Raw genomic sequence first — 23,380 nt, forward strand, 5'->3', positions numbered from 1 at the left:
AGCCGAAGTTGTACGGAGCATTTGCGAAATGAGCGTGGAAAAACGGTGAGAAAAAGTCGCTCGACGAACGGATATCGATTGATTATTTTTTTTTTATCGACGTAAATCACAATGCTAAAAGATGAGTATTAACTCTATGATATATAAGCATCTTTATATACGTAGATTTATCACAGGATTTGATAGAATTAGAGAAAAAATTATTACAAGCAATTGTAAAACTGAAATTTAAAATCCGTTTATTTAAATTGCGCTTTTAGAAGAATTCTCTAAGTGTTTTCGATACTGATAACATGAAAGTGTTTCTTTAATTATAATTTTTGCATTCATGCTGCTAATCTAATTATAAATATACATATGTATGTCGCGAGAAGAAAAGATGGCAGAAAAACGCCGGATAGGTAGCGTTATTTTTTTATGACAGGTCTGTAACAGATAACAAAAGCAATTGCAAGAAACGGAGGAAATGAAAGCCAAGTAGAAGAGAAAGAGAGAGAGAGAAGAGAAGCGAAAACGAAGACTCAATAACACACAAAACTCGGTGGATTGTCCGCGTAGCCGCTTCACCACTTAATCTTTGTTCCTGGAATGAAAACCTTGAGGAAAAGAGAAGCAGAAAAATCAAGTCTTGTGCTCTGTGGAATGGACGACAACGAGAAAGAGAGAGAGGATCCCGACAATGTTGAGGAGATTAGATATAAAGGCAGGGTCAATATTATCGCTACAAAACTATTGGCGTATTGTGATTATGAATAAGGAAGCAAAGAAACAAAGATCTTTTGTACAATGTAACAAAGACACGAAATAATATCATTAAGTATAAATCTCGGCGGAAGAGACTGAAGGAGAAAAAATATAGATATAATAAATATATTTGTTTGTTTTAATTTTTTCTCTAAAACAAAATCATAATTTCTTTTAAATAATTTTATCATTGTAATACCTGGCGCGCTGTTATTTTTTATCTAAAATTAAAATTTTTTTATATCCAGCCTAAAGAGAACCATTCTCGAGTCTAGGCCAATAGTATCCTTGATGGTACTCTCGATGGTCCAGGTTGAGCTCGGACTGAATCCATGTTGGGTTCAGGCCAACTCGACCACTTAATCTCTGCCGACGTGACGAGAACCGAAGAAAAGAGGGAAGCAGACGTCAGAAAGAGAAAGAAAGACAGAAATAGATAGATAGATAGATAGATAAAGGGATAATAGAGAGGAGGAGAGAAAGAGAAAGGGAGAGAGAGACAGAGAAAGGAACCAGGAGATGGAGAACAAGACTGCGGAGGAAACTGCAAAGATACCGAGATCAAACGAATGGGATAGAACGACCGCACGACAAAAGCTCGTTGAGACGGAGAGAAGACGAGGGGCTCTCGGCAAGCACGAGAGACAAATCTTTAGTAGAAACCACAGTGCGCTACCGCCAGCGACTATTCAAGAGAAGAGAGAAAATTAAATCTCGCCGTAGGATATCGAGGGCGAGAGACTTGGGAAGAGAGAATCACGGTAACTTTTAGCGAGTAATCAACGAGACGCGACGGAGAAGAGTCACGCGCGGCTTCGATTCGCGACGTCGTTTAGTAACCGGACGACGAAAGGAGCGAGAAAGTTGCGTTTCTCCCTGTCGCGCCGTGAAGTAAATAAAGACCAGAAGCGTGCGAAACTGAAACTAAGCCAGAAGAAAGTCGGGAGACAAGCGCGGAAGTTCCAAGGAAATGAAAACGGATGCGATCATATGCGAAAAAACGATGTATCCGCATAGTGGATTTTATTAAAAGTTAGTGGAGTTTATTAAAAGGAAAGTATAGTCGCGGAACAAGTATCTTGAAAGGAAGAAATGCAAGAAAATGAAACAATTTGAAATATAAACTGAAGAAAGTAATACAAATAAAACGAAAATGTCACACAAAAAATCTCTGTAAAATAATAAAATATATGTAAAATAATAATCTCTCTATGTGAATCATTATAAATGATAATTTATAATCTGAAAGAAAATCGTGCGCGTTATATAATCTGAATAAAAAATAAAATTGCATTTTGTAGAAAAATAATTGAAGCTAATATATACGGAAACGATATAAGATTGATTCTGAAAATACGCTGAGATAAATTGATATGCAAAAGTAAATGAAGGCGATATACGAATAAGGGATAAAAAAAATACGTAAAAAGAGGAATCTGCAAATAACGAATATACGTTGCAAAGTGGATAATCAAAGAGACTATTCGGAGGAAACAGAAAAAATGGCGGAAGCGACGATATACTTGGCGTATATTTTACCGGTGAACCTGCGAGTTCGCGCGAGCGGTACTAAGCGAGCGAAAAATGATTCGCATTTTTATTCACGAGCGGAAGACGGATATAAAGCGAGGCAAATACATTTTTCGTATGCAGATACGAGATCTGAAAGAAAGAGCGGAAATGGGCTAGAAAGATTTGGAAAGACATGCTCCGTAGTCGTTAAAATTGATCATCGCAAAGAGCCATTCGAGAAATAAGGTAATACGTTTTCGATATATATATATATATATATATGTGTGTCTGCGATATATGTGTTATGCATGTCCTTATTCGGTTGAATTTCAAAATGCGTTAATATATATGCAAAATATATTCTATAACTTTAATGAATGCATACAATGCATGAAAATGCGTATCTCTAATAGAGACAATATGTATAAATGACAAGACGAAAAAAGACCCAGCTTTAATAATCAGATGGAATAAAAAATGGAATGAAATTTTTACTTATGTCGAAAATGTATAGAGAAATGAAGGATAGAATATTATCCTCGATCAACATTCATTTCGCAGTATGAAGAAAACTCGATTATGTAAACATAAACGAAAGCAAACATTACGCCGACATCCTCAACGTCTTTCCTTGCCATGTATTCTACATTTTCTTGTTAACAACGAGGTCTTAAGAGAGAATGAGCGCAATATTCCTCGAGTATATAATTTCGAGACAAAAAAAGAAAACAATAAAAAAATATTAAGTTGTAACACCCGAAATGAAACAGAAAGTAGACAGCAGAACAGGATAATGCGCGCGAAAGATAAGTTTGGCATTAAAGAAAAAAATAGAGAGAACGATAAAAGATATATAGGAAAAGAGATACTGCAAGCGAAGAGCCTGCAGGCGAATCCTGTGGCAGGGCTACATTGTCGCCAGCAAATTGCGCAGGGGAAAAAGTTTCGTGGGAAAACAGGGAAAACACGCCGATAACAAAGCACCGGGGCGTCCTCGCCGATTTGAGAGGCGCCTCGCGTAAAGCAGGAGAGAAAGTCCGAAGGATGAAGCGGACGAATATCTTATGCATTCGCGAGACGCGCGCGCGCAACTTTGTAAACGCCACGAGATTTATCTCGCGCGGCCGCGACATTCTCCTACGCGACTTTCTTCCAGTTGCCTGCCCGAGCGCGAATTTTCTCCGAGACGCTGATGAATCTCGCAATAAAGCAAACGCAATTCCTTATTATTAATGGATATATTTATTATCCGTTATATCATTTATATTACTCTCTTAATATCGCGCATATTTGTTTATTAATGTTGTTATTATAAAATAAATTATTATAATATAATATATTATAAATAATAAAATATATATAATATAAATTATTATAAAATAAATGAAAAATAAATTATTTATTATTTCTACTAATATAGATTGTCAATTGCAGAGTGATATATAAATAATAATATTCAATGTCCTTTTTTGTATACATAGCGTTTTAAATAAAAAAAATTTCGGAAACCACAATTTAATATTTAAAAACCCTAAAAAAAGTAGCTTAAAAATGATTAAGTAGAAACAAAACTTAACTTAAGAGCAAATCAATCTTCATGCTTTTCTTACGTATTTAAGAAAATGAACTACTCGGTCGCTTGATAACTGTGAAAGGTCTAATTTCATGCAAAATAGTTTAAGAATCGCGGGCTCCGGGCTACTACTGGATGCGCAAAGTTAGAATGCGGCGTTAAGACGAAAAATCGTCGGCGTTTAAACGTGATTGCGAAACGAAACAGCCGCAGGCGACAAAACGAGACTTCCGACGATGAGACTTTACCCCGTCCATTTCGCGACGAAGGTAATTTCAATCGCAGGGCGCAATTGCTGGCTCCCGTGATTAATGCGCGCTGTGCATCGCGCTCTCGTAATGCAATTTCTTTCTCATAACTACGTTATACGTTTCAAAGTGGCGTAAAGTCTTGTTAAAATCGATCCATGCGAATTATATTCCTATTTCAGAGGAAAAACGGATATATACGGTTTGAAAACTGGATTTTTATCTGAAAATTAAACGGCTCAGTTTCCAGACGTTGCAATTTAGCGGATCTTTCGAATAATATTTTCCGCGACGCTTTCGAGTCTCGGAGAGACAAAAGTACTTTTTCTTCAATGACAAAAACCTATATTGGATTTTGTGCGCAATTCCAGCTCTCCAGGAGTCCAGTAAGTGAATTTGCCACCAGCTAGCTTAACGAGAACGGACGTTTCATTACTAGCTTCTTACGAAAGGGGTTTGCGGCTCAAAGAACTTCTGAAAGGTTTGCGCGCTTAATCGATAATCTCATCCATATCAGTGGCCTGGCCTAAAAAGACGTCTCGTAAAATTCAAAGGAAGAGCTTTATCTTATCATTCGGATACCTACAAATTGTGCCACTAATACCCTTATACATATACCGAGCGAAACAATATCGTATTATAAAATCAGCCTTTTCCCAAGTAACTTAGAGATTTTCCATTTCACATTAATGAAATTTAAAAACTTATATGAGACAAGAGGAGAAATATGAGTTCAATATTTTTTATAAATATCAACGTGTTAGCAAATTCATCTATAACGGCTGTCGATGGCGCGTCCAATCAAGAAATTTCTAAGCTCATCGAAATGGATCATCGATATGTTGCCGTTCCATAAAAATCCATCGATGTCCCATTAGAATGACAAAGCCCCGGGCGTGCCAGTCGGCATGTATATAATTCATCAAGCCCTGAGAGAAGAGCAACACGCGCTCGTTACGACGATGGCTCCGGCGCTGGCGCCGCAAGATGACATTTCGCGGATTTAGAAGGCACGAGTCTCCGCGCGGCTCTCGTTACTCGTAAATTTGATTCAATATCGCCCATAACGCCCATCCCTCGCGTAAATCAGCGATATCAGGAGCATCCACGAATTACCATTCAGAAGCGATTGTTATTCGCTTCTGCGAGACAAATGTCTCGGGCGACCCGATACCGCCGTTCGGTTCGCGCCCGAGTAATGAATGCCGGCTTTAATGAAAACGGCGAAACGCAGCCATTATCGTGCGAAGATCAATCTCAGATAATCCTTTTAACATCGCGACACGCGATTGTAACCTGTTTGCGTAAACGGGAAATCGAATCATTAGAAACGAGGAGAAATGTTATTTGATTTTTTTCTTTATAAATAAAAGGCTAATTATTAGTATAAAAATTAATGATTTGAATTATTAGTATAGTTATATTAATTATTTTAATTATTTGTTTCTTTCTAAAAGATTGTAAAGAATTAATCGCAGCTCGAATTTGACAATTAATTCTAACGTGCAGTCTTTGCGCGCAGGTTTGCATCGCGATGCATTTCAGATTTTGATTCATATCTCTCGACAACGGACGTACGATCTTTGTTACACGAGTCCCATCGGGCGTGTGCTCATATAAAGTCTAGATTATTCTCGCAAACGCCAGGTTGGCATTAAGAAACGCGAGCATACAAAGCAACCGAAAGAAAACCGTTGCAATTCATGCAATGTAACCCGGAGGCGCCGTTAAAGCAGATATTACGGAAACGTTGTTTCAACGTCGAGAGCGCCATGAGAGCGCCAAGCTGTATCCCAAGGCGCAGAGCCTTTTCCACCGTTGTTTTGAATTCTATCTCTTTGCCTTCCCCCTCGTATCATGTAAGCCGTCCGAAACGATGTCACGGTGGAGTTACATTATTTTCTTGAGGGGGCCTCGCGCGAGGCAAACGCCAAGGCAGCCTCGACGCCTTGTAAAGTGATACGACGAGAAATCTTCGTTTACAACAAGTGAGAAGTTTATGCTAATATTATTTTCATGAGTTTGTTGCGCGAGCGCAATTCCGTAAATAAAGATTAAGATTCGAGGAGCAACGAAAATGGTTAATTTCATTTAGGGCAATTTCTAAACATTCTAAATGTTTCATTTACAGTTGTACTCTACATACGTCGTTGTAACGCTTTCGCAACTTTTATTACAGAATTACGGTACATAATTAAACTGCAAAATATTTCTGTGGATATAATTTGCAAAAGGAACTTTGTTTAAAAAATATACGCGCTTTACACGTGCAGTATGCGTACCAATGTTCGTACCGGAAATGAGGATTTACACTGTTCTTAACCAGCCGGCGAGTGAAAGAAATTATTTCAAAAAATATAATTATACGCTTACGATCCACATGGTACCGCAGGCTTCATTATTCTCGTGTACTTTTATCGTTACTGAAAGTTGCCGTTTACACTAGCTAGAAATGTGAACAAATGAGATCGACATAAACTACATTTTTCTTTCATCATTATTAGTCCAAGCACTAACAATGTACATTTTCATGCATATAAAATATTTCTAATATTACAATAAAGGATTCTTTTGCAATATTGACACAGTTACACTAAATCTTTCTCTGATTGCAAAAATGGCGTTAATTTTAATTGTGATTTTTTAATTTTGATATTTAATATTGTTTAAAAAATATAATAGAAATTGTTAAGTAAGAAAAAATTAATTCTACATTTTCTACTCTAAAGCTGTATACATGTATGTATACATAATAATACGTAATGATGAAAGATGCATTTAAAAAACTACCCGTTTTCTCTCTCCCTATTACGTATGATAATTTCAGATATGCGTCTGAGGAAAGCGCGATTCGAAAATTCTCGGTATGCGAGAGAGTGTTACCTCTCGTGACGCGGGAATGCATATTACACACACGTACGGTTTCCCAATCGTACCCCATTGTCGCGAGCGCGGCCGCCCAAGCGAAATTCCGGTCACGATCGGCGATCGAACAATGGATCCTTCAGAAATTGCGAGCAAATCGGCCTTAGGGCCGGGGGCCCGCGGGCCCGCGGCAAACATTGTTCGCGCGAGGGGACGAAACGGGGTGAAAAGACAGTGCACAATGTGCGACGAACGGGGGGGAAGGTGCGCGAACGACGACGAACAATGATCTTCCGGTATATCCGTACGGACGTGCATAAATCATGGCGATATGACGTCGGCCAATCGTCGCCGATGCGGCCTCGACAACGCCCTTGAAATATCGCCAGCCAGCATAGCCCGACGATTAACCGCCGTCGCCGATATAACTGCCTTCTGAAGGTTTATGGAGAACCGCCGCGCCCGACGAGATCTATTGCCAATTACATTATTGGCGTCTTCGCTCGAGCGCGGAAGTTCCAGCGTCCGATAATCGGACGGAGAGTCGGCGGATTCCGATTCCCGCGGAAATAATCGCATCCTTCCGAAATTAAGCCCCGGTGTCCCCCGCGATTGGATGAAAGGATCTGGGTAATTAGCGCCGGCACACTTTTCCGCGATACGTCTCGCCCGTAAATTATGTCGGTGAAATTTTAACGCGCTCCAGATGCGAATTTAATTAAACGATACTATATTTAGCGCGGTAATTAGCGCCGGAAAAAGGCTAACTTCCGCACACGTATAAAATAAAATGGAAATTGTAAATAATGTACAGGTATAATCAGAATACGCTTATATAATAATAAATCCGTTTATTATTAGTTTATTATATGTGTGTGTTATATTAATTTATTTGAGAGCTGAAAAATATTCGCGAAACTATTGCACTTCCAGAATATAAATACACGCATAAAAGCGAGCTAATAGGAGGGTGAAATTTATAACTCTGCATGTTACACATTGTAAATGTATTCTAAATATATATAGTTATTACGCGTTCGCGAAATGCAACGCATTCTCCCCTCTCTCCCAAAAAGCTTCGAAAGCTAGATATTGCAATAAAACGTAATAACGAATAAATCAAAAAGATACTGGCCAATAAATTCGATTGAACCAGCCACGCTTTGCCACGCATTTGTTCAAATTCTCTACCATATCACGCATTAGACACACACGTATATGGGCGACGTTGCGCAAAATGCAAAATACAAAACGCTGTAATGCATCAACAAACCCGATACGAATCCCAGTATGAACACGAGCGCGGTAAAGTGCACCTAACACAAAACTGACATTTCGAGGAAACAAAGACGGGAAACAGTGTGGTGACCGCTTTTTGCAGTGCGGCGCATGTTTCGATAAATTTTTATTTTTTATTTTTCTTTTCCTACCTCGTTACTATCAATCTCGACGGTGTACCTATTCCAGAGCTATTTTGAAAATACCGTCCGTCGGATATAATTTTCTTTCGTTCTATTTACGGGGGTTATTGCGCGGCTAATAATGCAACGCGATTGTTTGCTCAACGACCGACTGCTTCATACGAGAATTTCGAGTCACGCGGCGTCCATTATTCTCGGCTTCAGTATGCGGAAGTTATTGGTAAGTAAGACGGTCCGAACCTGAGCATTATCTACCCACAGTAGTTCTCCATGGACTAAGGCTTTAACTTCGGAGTCGGGGATCCTCGACCACAAAGCGAGGACGATAGTTTGGCTCGGTCCAGTATGCTATGTAGTTCGATTAGTTACATGGTTTGTAGCACGGCTTATGGTTAACGTCAAACGCTTAAAGCCAAACGCCCGCTGATCGTCCATTGCATATGTATGCGCTTTCCATACTACTCGAACGATCCTATGATCTGTCCACAAGTTCTTCCGAAACTCCCCTCTCTAAACAATATTGTTCGTCGTATTGGAACAACGAACCGCGGAAAGCCAACTTCCGGTTGATGAAAGTTCGTTCATCAACAGAATTGAAAGAAAATCGTGAGTAGGAATTTAAGATGTAAATATTTTAATTACACGACGAGAAAGAGGTCGAGAATTTTAATTATTGATAAATGAGAGGCTTTGTATCTCTTTTGTATCAGAGCCTCGATAGTCAAGATGCAATTACCGAGATATTCGACGTTAATTCTTAAAAACATTAATGTGAGATTTTCTGCGACACCTATATACGCGTCAGAAAACCCGAGACAAAGCGGAATTTCGAGCAATCATTTTTTTTTCACGTTACACAATGGCCCGATGGTTGGCTGCGAGGAACAATGCGGCGTGTAAAATAGGAAGTCGCAAATAATATCTGAAAAAATTCGGTTAACGAAACGAGAAATGATCTAACACGCGAATTTTATTCCAGCCGTCGGAAATTAAAGCGGACGTGGCTCGATTTTCTCTCACCCTCTCATCGTCTCTCGGCCTGAGGCTCTCGCCTTTAACAACCCGCGAGACAAAAATTTCAGCGAACTCGTTTCTCATCCGCGGCTGCGCCGCCCGGCCGCGGCTTTTCTTTTCTTGTAACCCGGCACGTAACAAACGATTCGCAGGGTGTCGACTTGCAGCGAAATTTTCCTTTTATTTTTTACCATTACGCGTGTATATTTAACGACCACGTAGTACGACTCCTAGTGTACAACGAAGAAAGGGTAATATTTAAATTCAAAAACTATCGAAATCGTGATCGCACAAATATGTAAAAGAGAATAATCGAAGCAGATCGTAACAATTCCAGAATTTTTAATCTCTTTTTAATTTAATTATATGACTAAATGGATAGAAAAACTTTTCGATATATAAATTAACATCAGGGATTTATTTTTTTTTGTTGCAGGTACCTCGCGAGAACACTGTCCAGCATCCGCCATTGGCGCCCATGAGCAGCGGGGGCATCCCGAACAGTCTGGGACTACGATTGGAGGCTGAACTCCGGCATTTCATGGGTGACGGCAAACTGGTGAAGGTCGAATGCATCGCCGAGGTGGGCTCACGCAAGTACGAGGCCGAGCGCAAGGTTCAGATGGCATACGTAAACAATCAGAGGCTCAGCGCCGGTGATCATATGCATGCGGCCGCGCGCAGCATCCGCACCGGCCTCCTAGCCAAACTGTTGACGGCGATTCTCGCCCTCGTCCTGCTCACGACGTGACCTACCGGTTTTCTCCTCGCGTGAGTCGGCCTCCACGAACGGAAATCACGTTGCAGCGCGCGTGCGCGATCGCTTCAGGAACGCGCGGCGGGTTCAGTGTCAGTTGTCCGATCCTTACGTATATACAAAGTTAGACTTAGCTATTAAGCGACGATACACTCGATGATTAATCGATCGACCGGCTCGCTCTCGATCTAAACGCGCTCCGCGACGATACACCATCACCGACAAATTCTTTAAAAGAAACACATAGAAGATGAAAATCTCATTGAGATGTGATCGTGATGAAAGAATAAATTCCTATTAATTATTATATACATATTAATTATTTAATTGATTTACAAATATATTAATTATTATTTTGTTTTATATTATTATGTTGATTATTGTTATATTTGATTTATCGATTCGTATAAAGAGTCGAGAGAGATCGATATTATTGCGACGTAAATTTTGTAGATGGAAAATTTGTTACATATTTGAAGCGACTTCCTAGATCAGTATTTCCCATTAGGCCGATACTTAACCAAAAGTTTCCCCGTAATTTTTGCGGTTTCTGTCTCTCTCTCTCTCTCTTCGATTTCTCCTTATCATATTTAACTCCCGATCCTTTTAACGAGTTCCAGATCTGGAAGACTCTTTAAAGTTCTCCTCGATTACGGCCCATAGTCGTCATTAACTTTTCATTCGAGTTTTAAGTTTTACTGCTAATAGCAAATGTCGCGAGTCAGATAGAGCGAACGCAAAGTTGTCGAATAATAATAACGATCAATGATACCTCGACAATTTAAGTTTCCAGATTTAATTCTTAATCTCCTCTATTTTCTCTTACATTTGTCAGAAAGTTATCCAAGTTCCCGATATCTATACATATAAAATTTCGTCTGCGCGCAAATTTTTGAAAAGTCACGCTCAATTCGTATTTTACTCTATTTTCGTAATAGAGTTTATTCTACTTTACTCCGACAATTACCGTCGTGGGGTTTAGACAGAACTAACTGTACGTACTTCATACAGCATGCACGTTGTACCGCGGAGATATAAATTCTGGCGCAGCGCGTGCAAATTCCGTTTTACGACACGCGTGAGATTAACTACTGAAACACATATAAGTCGCCGCACAACTACGAAACACGCCTGCGAATTACGTATAAATCAATAAATGGATTTACCGCGGCGAGGTACTAACAAAAACGAGATTAATAATTCGGATATTAATCTGGCATTGCAAAATTCGCGAGCGCGCTTGCATTTATATATAGAGATACGAATAATTTTATTGAAAGAGAGGCTCCCTCCCCGTTATATACGATATACGATCACGTAAAAGTTTAAATTCTCGATTATTTCGACAAAAACAATTTGTACACTGTTGATACGACGTGAATAATGATTCGAGCATCGAAAATTCAACCATAGCTATACCCGTAACGAAAACATATAATGTCGAATTTAAAATCAGTATATCAATATTTTAACATCAGGGCGAAATTCATTCGGCCAAAGATTTTTTAATTAACAACTTTTAATTGAATTTTTCTTTTCAGACTTTAAAAAATTTAATCAGTCACGGTAAATACGATATATTTTCCATATTTGCGAATAAAGTTATTTTTCAATACGCGTGATTATTGTTTCAAAGAAACAATATTTTTATACGGTCGTAAAGCCTGCATAACATTTTCCGCATGGATGCACAATTGGGCGAAATATTTCGGCGAACGCGTCACGTACGATCATCCGACGAATCCGACGATTTTCACTCTGCCGGATTCTAGCCCGGTTCAGTTGTGTAGTTTCATGTGTATTTCGTCGCTGACGGCAGAAAGCGTTTGGTCGCGAGAAGCGAGCACGGGCGTACGAGCATGAAGTAAAGAGGAAAATCCTAAGAGAGGATTCTGCAAGAGAGAGAGAGAGAGAGGCGGTCCATTCGACCGCTCTCTCTCTTCAGAGAGGACGCTACAAAAAGAAGAGCAAGCGTGACAGGAAAGTAAAAGAATGCGAGTGAGAGAGCAAGTGCGATACACAGAGAAAGTGAAACAGAGCTCGTACGAAAAAACAAGGGGGAAAAAATGCAGCAGAACGAGCAAAGAGAAACATTGTGTGTGATCCAGGCGGAGACGCTAAGTTTGACTTCAAGAATGAAAGTAGGTGTGATATTATATAGTATCTAAGATATGACTCGCGTGCTTTTGTCTCCTAAAGTGGCCATCTCCGTCTCTGATTCTCTCTTACTTCTTGAAAGTATCTATTGTATAAATTCCTTATCTCGTTGTGAATGTTTTTTTTTTTCGACAAATTTATGGGACAGGATTTTGTCACGAGATCCTTTTACTATCTCATTTAAATTTGCACAAAGTTTAGTGATAAAATGAGAATGAAGGGTACATTGAATTTTTCTCAAATCATTCTCCAAATCGATTCCGTTCGCTGGCAGTCAACTGTTTACTTGACAAATGCAAATTACTATGGTGAATAAGCGAAGATGGCCGACTTTCGAAGAAAGCGAGTAACTAATGGAAATAAATGGATGCTGAAGCGCGTGCACGAGTGAAAACGTGAGAATTAACGCGACTGGCCTCGCCGCACATATCACAACACCTACATACACGTTAACACGTGCTTAACATATATACAACATCACGCACATACACATACCGACGCGCACACGTACATATACGTTTGGATTAAGAGATGGAAGGAGCAACCAGCCCCCGCAGGGTGCACAGGATACGCATATATCACGAGACGGTTTCCTTTTGATCGCTATCGCTCATCGACCCGAGCGTTATTTATTGGCTGTAATAATTTACGAGTTCGCGAGGCAGAGAGAGAGAGAGAGACACGCTCTACCGCGCGCATAAACGTCGCTTCCGGCGATGATGTTCGACCGAATCATTTGTACCTGTGTGCGTAATGTATATGTGGAATTCATCCACAAAACATTTTGGCGCACCTATCCAAGACCCATCCATTCCCAATGAAAGTGCCAACAATACTTATCTCGCGCATCGTTCTTTTCACATATCGGATGTATTTATGCGCGCGACAAAAGAATCGTAAAAAAATTATGATAAATTCTCACAGATAAACCGAAAAAAGATAGATTGAAGATAGAATGAATCTAGATTTATCGCGCTCACACAAGAAGCTTCGTTAATGATAAATCATCGAAATAGCTCAAGTTTGCAGCAATAAAGGCAGTTCGATCATTTAATTTCACAACCACTGTCGCATTTATGCAATAATGATATTTTTTACAATTTAGACATATCAGGGACAATTTGCTACTAACTCGATATTATCACGATTAATTTTTCCAATTAAGCAATTTGTACACAATCTCGTGAATTATTTTACTCAATTTACATGTATATCAAAGCAAATGTTAGGTATATTATCGCGAGATTTATTTTCCTAATTAAATAATTTAATTGCAATGTTATTTCCTCTGCAAAACATTATTATTGTCTTCTATTTCCAATCAATAATTCCACGTGCATTTTATCAATCTTTATACTTGGCAAATACAAATAATTCGAGCATAATAATTCTCTAGAATGATATCCGAATCGTAGGGAAAATTATATGATATTGTTTAAACAGTATCAATCGATCGTGAGCATAAGTTACATCACCGAAAGTTACCTATGTTTGCTTAACGTTATTGGTGCCGCGAAATGCAGCTGGTCTCATGTGAATGCCTAAATCGGCAGTGATAGGAATTTTCTTTGCTCCACGATCGATCGATATCCCAATTTTACGACCCGTCGAATCGCGAAAGCCGGAGGCAGATTCGAGGAATCTTTTTGCCCGTTAGATCCTTCACATTCTTTAGAAACTTCAATGAATTCCTAGTAAACTTAAACGCAGTAAATGATTTCCGACGACAAAAGCTACTCTCTTCAAAATTTTTGTGTCAGATTTTTTGCACTTTGTTGTGCGGAACAAAACTGAACTTTTGTGAATCGAGAGTTTATTTTACTCACATATACATATAAAATTTATATAGATATATCTCTCGACGTTCTTTAAAAAAAACATGTGAATTTCCACAGTATAAATTCAGAACTAGCGCTAATTAATAATTATTTGCAAAAATAAGAATTAGATAAGAATAATAATATTTCCAAAATTCTATGACTTAAAAAAAAGAGAAAACTTTAATACGTATAGTAAAAAATTACAAGATTTATCTACGAAGGTATTTTGATAGTGCAGATCGATATTTCAATTTTACAGTCTGTCGAGCACCAAAATTCGAAGACGCGCGAGACTTCAAGCGAAGAATGTCCTCGAGATCCCGCTCGGATCCCGCAAATTTGCGTCTCGTTGTAGAATCCTTTACCGGATTCCTCGAGGAAACTTTATCTCTTTTCGTGTGTGTTGTTCAATCTTATTTTTACGGATGAAGCAAAGCTCAAAACAATATTTCCCAGAAAATTTACGATCCGTCTTCCTTGTTTGTCAATTAAATGTACGAACTCGTACAAAATTCATATCTTGAACCCAGAGAACTGCCATCTCAACTTAAGATATATTCTAACATTCTTCGATTTTCCATATTTCTCAATTTATCTCTTTCAATGTAAAAAACATAAAAATAAAAAGGATGTGCATAGCTGAATCGAGATTCTAATATGTATAATCTTGGTCAAGAAAACTGCCACCCAAATAAACACTGCCACGGAAATTATTCAGGAATATATATTAGAGAAAAGTATTTTATAAAACTTTTAAGATAAGCATTTAATAAAAAAAACATCCGCGTTAAAGTTTTTATCATAATCAGCTGACAGAAAGATCGCATTTACGTCTAGAAAAAAGAATTCTGAATCCTTCAGAGGGAAGAGAGATCTAAAAATTGCATATATTAAAATCAATCTTCTCGAAAGAAGAGAATAAGTGCAAAGCCATTTTTACAGATCCACATATTCCCATACACATCGTTCGAGGGGTTAACAGTCGTAAACTTTTCTTCTATTCGCCGAATTTCATCCGAGCGTGTCGGCGAATCCGATAAAATCGTGGATCGAAGAGCAAAGCGATAGCCCTTTGTATGGGCGATCGATACCTCGATTTTATGGACCGACGAGCGCCGAAAGCCCACGAAAAGCTCGCGTATTCGGAATGCGCTTTCTCTCTTTCTCTCTCTCTCTCTCTCTCTCTCTCTTTCGCACGTTTTCTCGTTTCCTTTCGTTACTCGCACACAAATCCCACGATCGCATCGTACAAAGTACGACGGTCTTAAAAAGTCCGAGAAAATGGGCCACGTATATTTTTACAGCTTTCGCGTATTTATATATTTTCGCGTGTTTAAATTACACGAGCTTTAGTTTCGATAATCGATCGAGTTATCGATTGTGTTTGCGGATCGAAATTTCACACAAACACCCTGCGGGTACCAGCACAATGTAATTACGCGTGCGTACCAATACAAGTATACATACAAAACATACGCTGCCGGTCTACGAGAGCGTTAGATAGGAAATAAAGAGCCCCCTTTAGCGATACAGCGTTTAACATGTAAATCGATAAAGTATTAATTTAATTAATTCAAATGTTAATCCCCCCTGTAATTGTAAGAGAGCACCCTCGCGAGCCACAATCGAATCTCGTTAGCACGTGTAGTGTATTCATTCGATGTAATCGTGGATCGCGAAGGTCCGTTAGGAAGGGCCGCGGGATTACGATCGAGTTGGATTAAACTTCTCTGAAAACTCGAGATCCCCAATTATCCTCCGTTGCGTTAAGAATTGTCAGCTTTCCGAAGAAGCGAGGTGACTTTCTCTCTCTTCCTATCTCTCTAATAAAATGAAATTAACGTCTCTCATTCTACTTTCTTCCAGATAATCAAAACTACATCAATTTGTACTAACTTGCTCTCCGTGGTAAGTTTAAATCGATCGAATAATTTCGGTCAACTAATGTAGATAGAATTATTGACACTATAGGAGGAGAATATGGGTTACGTAAAATCTGTCAAATAGAATAGTAAAATCCAACGCGAACGAATCCACCTTCTACTTTATCGCATTTCGTATTTTCAAGCTCACGGATGCACTATTGCGGTTTATGGCAACTTAAGTAAAAATTGTACTAGGGATACTATAGCGTGATCACGATGAAAGATTAAAGTAATATTAGTTAAGATATATGACGCGCACAAGATGTTCCATCGTATCTATTTTTCAAAAAACTTTTTTAAATTAAATTTGTGAAGTATATTTTTTCTCTCATTGTCAGCAAAAATTGAATGAAAAAAGTGATCGAGATTTAATTATATCGAAATAATATTTATTTCGAATAAAATTTCTCTAAACTCGATATTAAAACGTTGTCGATAATTTTAAAAAATTCTGTAAAATACATGTCACATTGAAAAGATACGAGGAAGAGAAACGATACCGATGGAATATCTTGTATCTACGTACGCATATAAGAGAGACGATCTCGCGATGCGGAGAGAATACTCAATTAAATATTTCGATTAAGCGCGGCGATTAGGATAATTGACCATACACCATGGTGCGAGAAAGCGAGAACAGTAAATATTCTTCGTGCAATGTAAGCATACATAATGTGAGGACCTCCGGGGAAGAGTGGGGAGAGAAAATTTCAACCGCGTGTGTAAATATGTGAGCGCATACTATGCGTGCAATTGTGCACACGCGTACCGGCGTGCCTGTGAGGCAGTTAAATGTTTAAAGTGTAATGCACAGAAACGCATGGACGTTTATATACGTTTATGTAAGTAACATTAATTATAAGATAAATATATTGACGAAAAAAAAGAGAAAATTCAAAGATTATATATATATATAAATATGAAGAAAAAATATAGATATACATATATATATATATATTGCAATAATTGCCACTGTAAGTTGTCGGAGTGTTTTACGCGTACATATATATATATACATATATATATATATACATATATATATATATATTGTATATCATTGGATATATTTTATAGGTTAGACCATACGTTTTTGCTAAACCGATGAATCGAGCGATGAAGTTATTACACGACAACGTACATCTTATATCGATATATATTATGATTATTAAAGAACGGCACTTTTCTTTCTAGCTTTTCCTCGACACATCTAAGTAAGTATCTATACCTATTTACTGTGTTTACTGTGATAACATGTATTACTTTTGTCGACGCGTTTACACGATTTATTGTATATTCGTATATTTCTCCGATAAATTACATCATTCGCTCGTCTCTACATAGATTCACCTAGATTTATGTCACGTCGAAATAGCTGTGATTTACCGATTGATTTATAATCCTTATTCTCTTAGGAAGATTATTACGATATAGCATATTAAATAAATTGGACGAATTAAACACGACTTCGAATATCATGTAAATGCACCAATCTTACATTTCTTTCTCCCTTATCCAAGACCTTACTTAACTTCGCGCTTACAGCTTCAATGAGATTTAAAGCAACTCTCTGTTTTTTATTTTTTTATTTAATATATAAGATAAATGACATAAATACTGAAATTTTCCTGCTTTTTTTTTATTTCTACTTTTTAATTCGCAGAAATTTATTTTGAGGACAATATATCAGGAGGACACATATATCAGAAAATGCAAAAAAAAGAGAGATTAATTTCTTTACTCAAATATCTTATAAAAAACTTAAGAAAATACAATTTTTGGGAGAGATTACAAGTGTCTATAAAAATGGTCGTAAATGAGATCGAAACCGATAAAAATCCACGTGTGATCATGCGTACGTGATGATGTTACTAAACTCGGTTACGGTCTCTATTATCTGTCATTAAGTAAAAAAGAATCTTTTACGACATAACGAGATTTCGTTTCGATGTCTCACGGTTATGTTCCAATTTTCGTTGGGACAATAACTCGATAAAAAATAAAATATACCGATTGCACCAAATTCAAAAGATGAATAACATGTTAATTTATCGATAACAAATTAATAGAATTAAACCAAAAAAATAGTAATATATTATTTTTGTAACAAGTTATCTTGTAAAGTACAAAAATGGAACGGAGATTATTTTTATATATATATAAGTGCATTTTTTAAATTTAAAATACTGCAAGATTGCTATTAAACGTGAGAAAAATCCAAGTTTATAATCACGAAAGAGTGAGTTAAGTTTCAAGAAATTAATCGACAATAAAAAAATGTCATTTGATATTATTTGGCACATTGTAAATAAATCATCTCAACTTATCGCGGACGTTTTCGTACGTATGTTCGGTACACCATCTGCGAGTATTCGCTTATATTGCGATTGTTTCTTGTGTGAGAAACCGAAATACGCTACTTGGGCAAAACGCAAAACGCCGCAGTCGTAAAAACGGCAAACGTGACTGGAGCGTTACGCGCACGACGAAGATTACGGGAAGAAAACGGAAGTGGATTCGGCATAATGCGGGCTGGCGCAGGCGCACTCCGGCGTGTGCACATTATTTTTGCGCTCACCGCGGGGGTGTGTCGGAGGATAGGATGTGCATTTGCATGCAATTCCGTGCGCGAGAATACCGCATACGCGCAAAGAACTCGCATCTTAGATGCATCGTACATACGAATGCGATGCAATAAAAATATACCATCTTTTACTTATACATATACGTATATACGCGAGATATAAACCGCAGTTCCATCGGCTCTCCCATCAACCGGCGAAGCAAAGTTCAAGAGAACATTTAGTCGTACAGTTATTTATAAACGTTAATAATTATTTAACGGTAACCATTGTTTTAAAGCACATTTATAAAAAAAATAGAGAGAGAACGAGATTCAGCATTTGTAATGGTTTTTTCAGATTAAAATAATATAAATGTCCTGTCTGGGAAATCTAAGGAGATTCGACAGATATTTGCGACTATGCTTATCATAAAATGATTCGTAATCTTTTGTGTCAGTGTGCACATTCTCTTGCATGCTTTGCGCATTCTTTGCATCCCTTATGCCAGTCATGAATACGCAATCTTCTAGTTTGCACACCGCAGAAAGAATCCGGTCGTAATACAGATTGCGAGAGCCCACCCGACAAGTTTCTATCGTTTATACGTGCCACTGGATCTCGATACCGGAAAGCATTATCGGTGATGACATTAAAGGCGTGCTACCGGAGACTCGAAGCAAACGACATTCGATATCTCTGAAATCGTAACACCGTTTTAAATTGCCGCTGCAATTTGCGCATGACTAAGCTTTCCTTGTATCATATATCAAAGGATATTAACAATAAATACCAATCAAACATAAACTATGACTATTGCCGTTTCACAAACGTAATATCGCGTGTTATCCTTGATATATCATAAATATCAGTTCCCTGTTTTATCAAATATCTATCAACAACAAAATCTATAAATATAATTCAAAATAAAATATATACTAGAATAATAATACGCTACAAATTAAAAGATTTTAATATGGATTTAAAAAGAACTCGGATAAAATAAATGAAAAAAATAAGTCAAAAAATAAGTCTCAAGATTAGACGGGTGATAGATCATAACAAATTATACGATAATATTTGACGATATCGCAGAGACGTAAAAGTGATATAAATTTTAAATATTATCGTACCACACACATCCAACGGCAATGATGCGCGAAAATAAAGATGGAAACGAAAGAACAACAAAGAGTCGCAAACTTTGGCGATACGGCAAAATTCGCAAACTGCGGCAAATCCTGCCGGTTGAGTAAAGGTACGAAAAAGTTTGTACCTTAAACTCGGCGAGAGCGACCGAGTAAAAAAGCCTCCGTACGAACGAAACTTGGAATTTTAAGGGTAAACCGTGAAGATTTACATAACCACATAAACGTTCGCGCACGTTTCGGTTGGATCGGTTAGGGACTTCGCGCGTAAAAATACATATCTTGCCGTAAATTCACCAAACTGTATAAAATCTATGCTGATCAACCTTGGTATTTATATGGAAATATCAGTTTTTTAAATTATCGCATTATTATATATTAAATAATAATAATATTTATTATATATGTATATGTTAATGATATTATTAATATATGATATTTATCTAAAATAATAAATTAATCTCTATAGAGAATTACGAATCTAATTAAATAAACTTTAGAGATTTTTCCTGAATTTATGTACGACGTTAGAATTGCTGCGCGCTTCAATACTAAGGTAAGAAATAAACTGATCGATCGCAATATATTACATTCGTAGAATGCACATTGCATACGAATCCGGTAAGCAAATAAGAAAGATGAATGTTACGACTAATGAGGTGTAACAAGTACAACCGGGCAACAACAAGTGAAATTGGGCGCTACAATATGCACACGGTTTTGTATATCGCGTGTCGATTTTTTACGTCATACATTATACAACATGTAATGCAATCGCGTTTGCGACAGCAAAAGATTAATGACCGAGATCTGCATCGAACAACCGGTTCTTTAGATCACGCAAATGCAACATGCCCTTCTTCATTCGAAATAATATTTACATTTTTTCCAAAATTATTATATGTATAGATCAAATTAATAAAACATTTACGTTGCGTAAAATTATTCTCTCTCCTTCGCACAATTGACAAAAAGAACAAATTATTACACGCGTTCGCCACGTCTATTTGTCGAGATGCCGAATTATTTTATTACGTATTCCGCGTCGCCGCGTAAAAATATCGCTATTGTTTTCGGAGTAATACTAAAGGAAAGCTCCGTCCTCTCTTCTTCGAAACCATAATATTGTATATATTTTTATGCGTAAAATACGAATCTGTAAATTAAAATCGTGTTTTACGCATAAAAATACACAATGTTGTGAAGTTTCAGCAAAATTGGAGAGGACGGAGCTCTTCTTCAATATTACCGAAATTCCTGAAGAAACGTAAATCGTGAAATATGAAATTAAATCTTTTGAAAGAAACTCACATAATACGCGTTTCGCCACAATACCGCGTATTTCTTCGCGAAAGAATCGCGATTAAACATCGATGAAGCGCAGACCGGAGATAATTCGCGCATTATCCCGACGTCGCAATCACGCGTGACGCTATTAAGGCTCATTTCGCGCGTCAGTATTAATTTAACCTGCTGGTAGCACGACGGGGTAGCATCGGAAATTCCGCGCTCTACCCGTGTTGACGCGATTAGGGTTGTTTCGTCATGCATTTTCTCACGACCGCACATTTCATCGTGCTTCTGCAAACCGCATAATAAATAACAATGCTGGAGCATTAAGCAATCTACGATCCGCGCTATTTCGCAGCTGTACAAATATGCGACAGCTACCTTGAAATAGTTGAATAAACAAAATAAAAAATATAAATTAAATAAAAATATATATTAAATAAAATGAAAAACATTTACATTTGTCTATAAAATCAATTTCCTACATAAAAACAATACGTTTATTTATAAGTAGTTAAATAATAGAACAATAGAGCTAATTGATCACATCTTAATGTTAATTTTTATTTCTGTCACTCACCGTCTCTTAAATTCGCCAATTTATATTTATAAATTTTCAACTATGAAAATCTCTGTAATACGTGATTGAAAATCACTAACTGATAGCTGTGATTTTAAAAAACGCAAAATTTTATCATTATTTAACCAAATTTATTCATTAGTTTCTCAAATCATTAATCCCTTGCATTGCAAGTCAATGCAAACAGCCAGCATCTCTGAACTGGACACAATTCACGAATATTAAAATTATAATAAATGTTAGAACTCACGTTGCTACTGCATTTCTGGAACATGCATTCTCCATATAGCCTCCTTCACCGGTCGCTGTATGCACTCGCGCTCGCGACGTGATATTCTCATTACAACGGACCTGAAAAATTTACGACTAAATGACAACTGCACGGTTTCCACGAATTTATAATTTAAATATTACACACGCGTAATTGCGAGATAAAAACAAGAATTATATAAAGGGCACACATACATAAATGTAAGATAAATTTACTTTAGTTTAATATCTCGTGTGAAACATTCAATCAATAAGATTACGACGATCGCGATTATTATCAACGCATCCACGAGCACATTTAATTGCCACGATTTCAGTATTTTACGCACTATCACTTGCATGATGTTATTATACGCGAGTAAATTCTTGTTATCACTTAATTGAGAGAGTCAATTCATTTAATTAAGAGAGCCAAACGACGACTGTCGACAAAACGCGTCAAATACCTATGTACGATACGTATGTATTATATGTCTTCAGGCGTCCTACTAGACCTATGACCTTTCTAACAATAAGTCAAACTGCCGTATTTACAGATTTGGACTCGCTTGCGTCGGTATTTATATGTTATATAAGGTAATATATTATTAAGAAATATTTAATTCATATAAAGCAAATATTCTCGGTGAGTTATAAAAATGTAGTAATTATTTACAATAATTTTTACATTATATATGTAGCATATATACATATACATATATAGGTAGGTACATCTCTTGCAAAATACAATAATATAAAAAATCGATATATTAAATTAAAGTAAAATTATCAAGAATAATCGATGTAAAATATTTTCTGCCATCTACTTAAATAGAATTACAAATAATAATTGTTGAAATATATTGTAAATTAAATAATTAAAGATTAGTGATTAAAGACTTTAATAAAATAATTCATGATTTCGTAAAGTACTTAATTCTCTTTGACCGTTCTAATCTAAACGTTTCTTATTTGCGAGATTTCTGTCATATCACAAAATTGCTACTTGTCTGGGTTTTTTTTCTATTGAACATCGTTATTACTTTTATATTCCCTATATATCCCGCTTATCGTATAATTCTAACGTGACACAAAATGTGAGATTTTTGGCGATGGCTGGGAAGGAAAAAGGGAGTCGAGTAATAACGATAGCGGGCACGCAAATCCTGATATCGCAGGGGAGGCGTGACTGCTTTTCCGCGTTGGATCTCGCGGCCGTGTCATTTAACAACGAATTAGCGGCGTGGTATGCGGGATTTGTCGGGTGTATTTGATAGCGTCACGCGAGATTAAACGATGTTGGCAAACACCTGGGATTATTTGTCCCGGAGAATATTGGATACGTGCCAGCTTTTCCAGCGTACCCCCTTAGGTCTTATAATCAAGATAAACGCTGTATCCACAATACCGCGAATCGGCTCGAAGAGCGGAGACGGCTTTTTTTCGAAATAACAAATTTTCCCGGGTAAACATTAATCTCGGCGTAATATCGTTGTTATACGGATACGCGATCACATCG

At 37.3% G+C, this 23,380-nt stretch overlaps 2 protein-coding genes across 3 annotated transcripts in view; one reads left to right on the forward strand and one right to left on the reverse strand.

Moving 5' to 3' along the window:
- The window catches only part of LOC145940546 (uncharacterized), a 223,572-nt gene extending 206,081 nt beyond the window's left edge, over positions 1-17,491 (forward strand). For both annotated transcript variants that reach the window (XM_083045817.1, XM_083045816.1), the window contains one exon: positions 9,814-17,491. In XM_083045817.1, the coding sequence (XP_082901943.1) occupies positions 9,814-10,128 (315 nt within the window). In that variant the 3' untranslated portion in view covers positions 10,129-17,491. The remainder of the gene's footprint in view (positions 1-9,813) is intronic.
- Positions 1-23,380, reverse strand: part of LOC145940548 (uncharacterized) — a 282,334-nt gene that overhangs the window by 212,231 nt on the left and 46,723 nt on the right. The window lies entirely within an intron of this gene.

The sequence above is a fragment of the Prenolepis imparis genome, unplaced genomic scaffold (assembly GCF_030444845.1).
Source record: "Prenolepis imparis isolate NDT839.2.m4 unplaced genomic scaffold, iyPreImpa1.0 SCAF_9, whole genome shotgun sequence".
Classification (NCBI taxonomy): domain Eukaryota; kingdom Metazoa; phylum Arthropoda; class Insecta; order Hymenoptera; family Formicidae; genus Prenolepis; species Prenolepis imparis.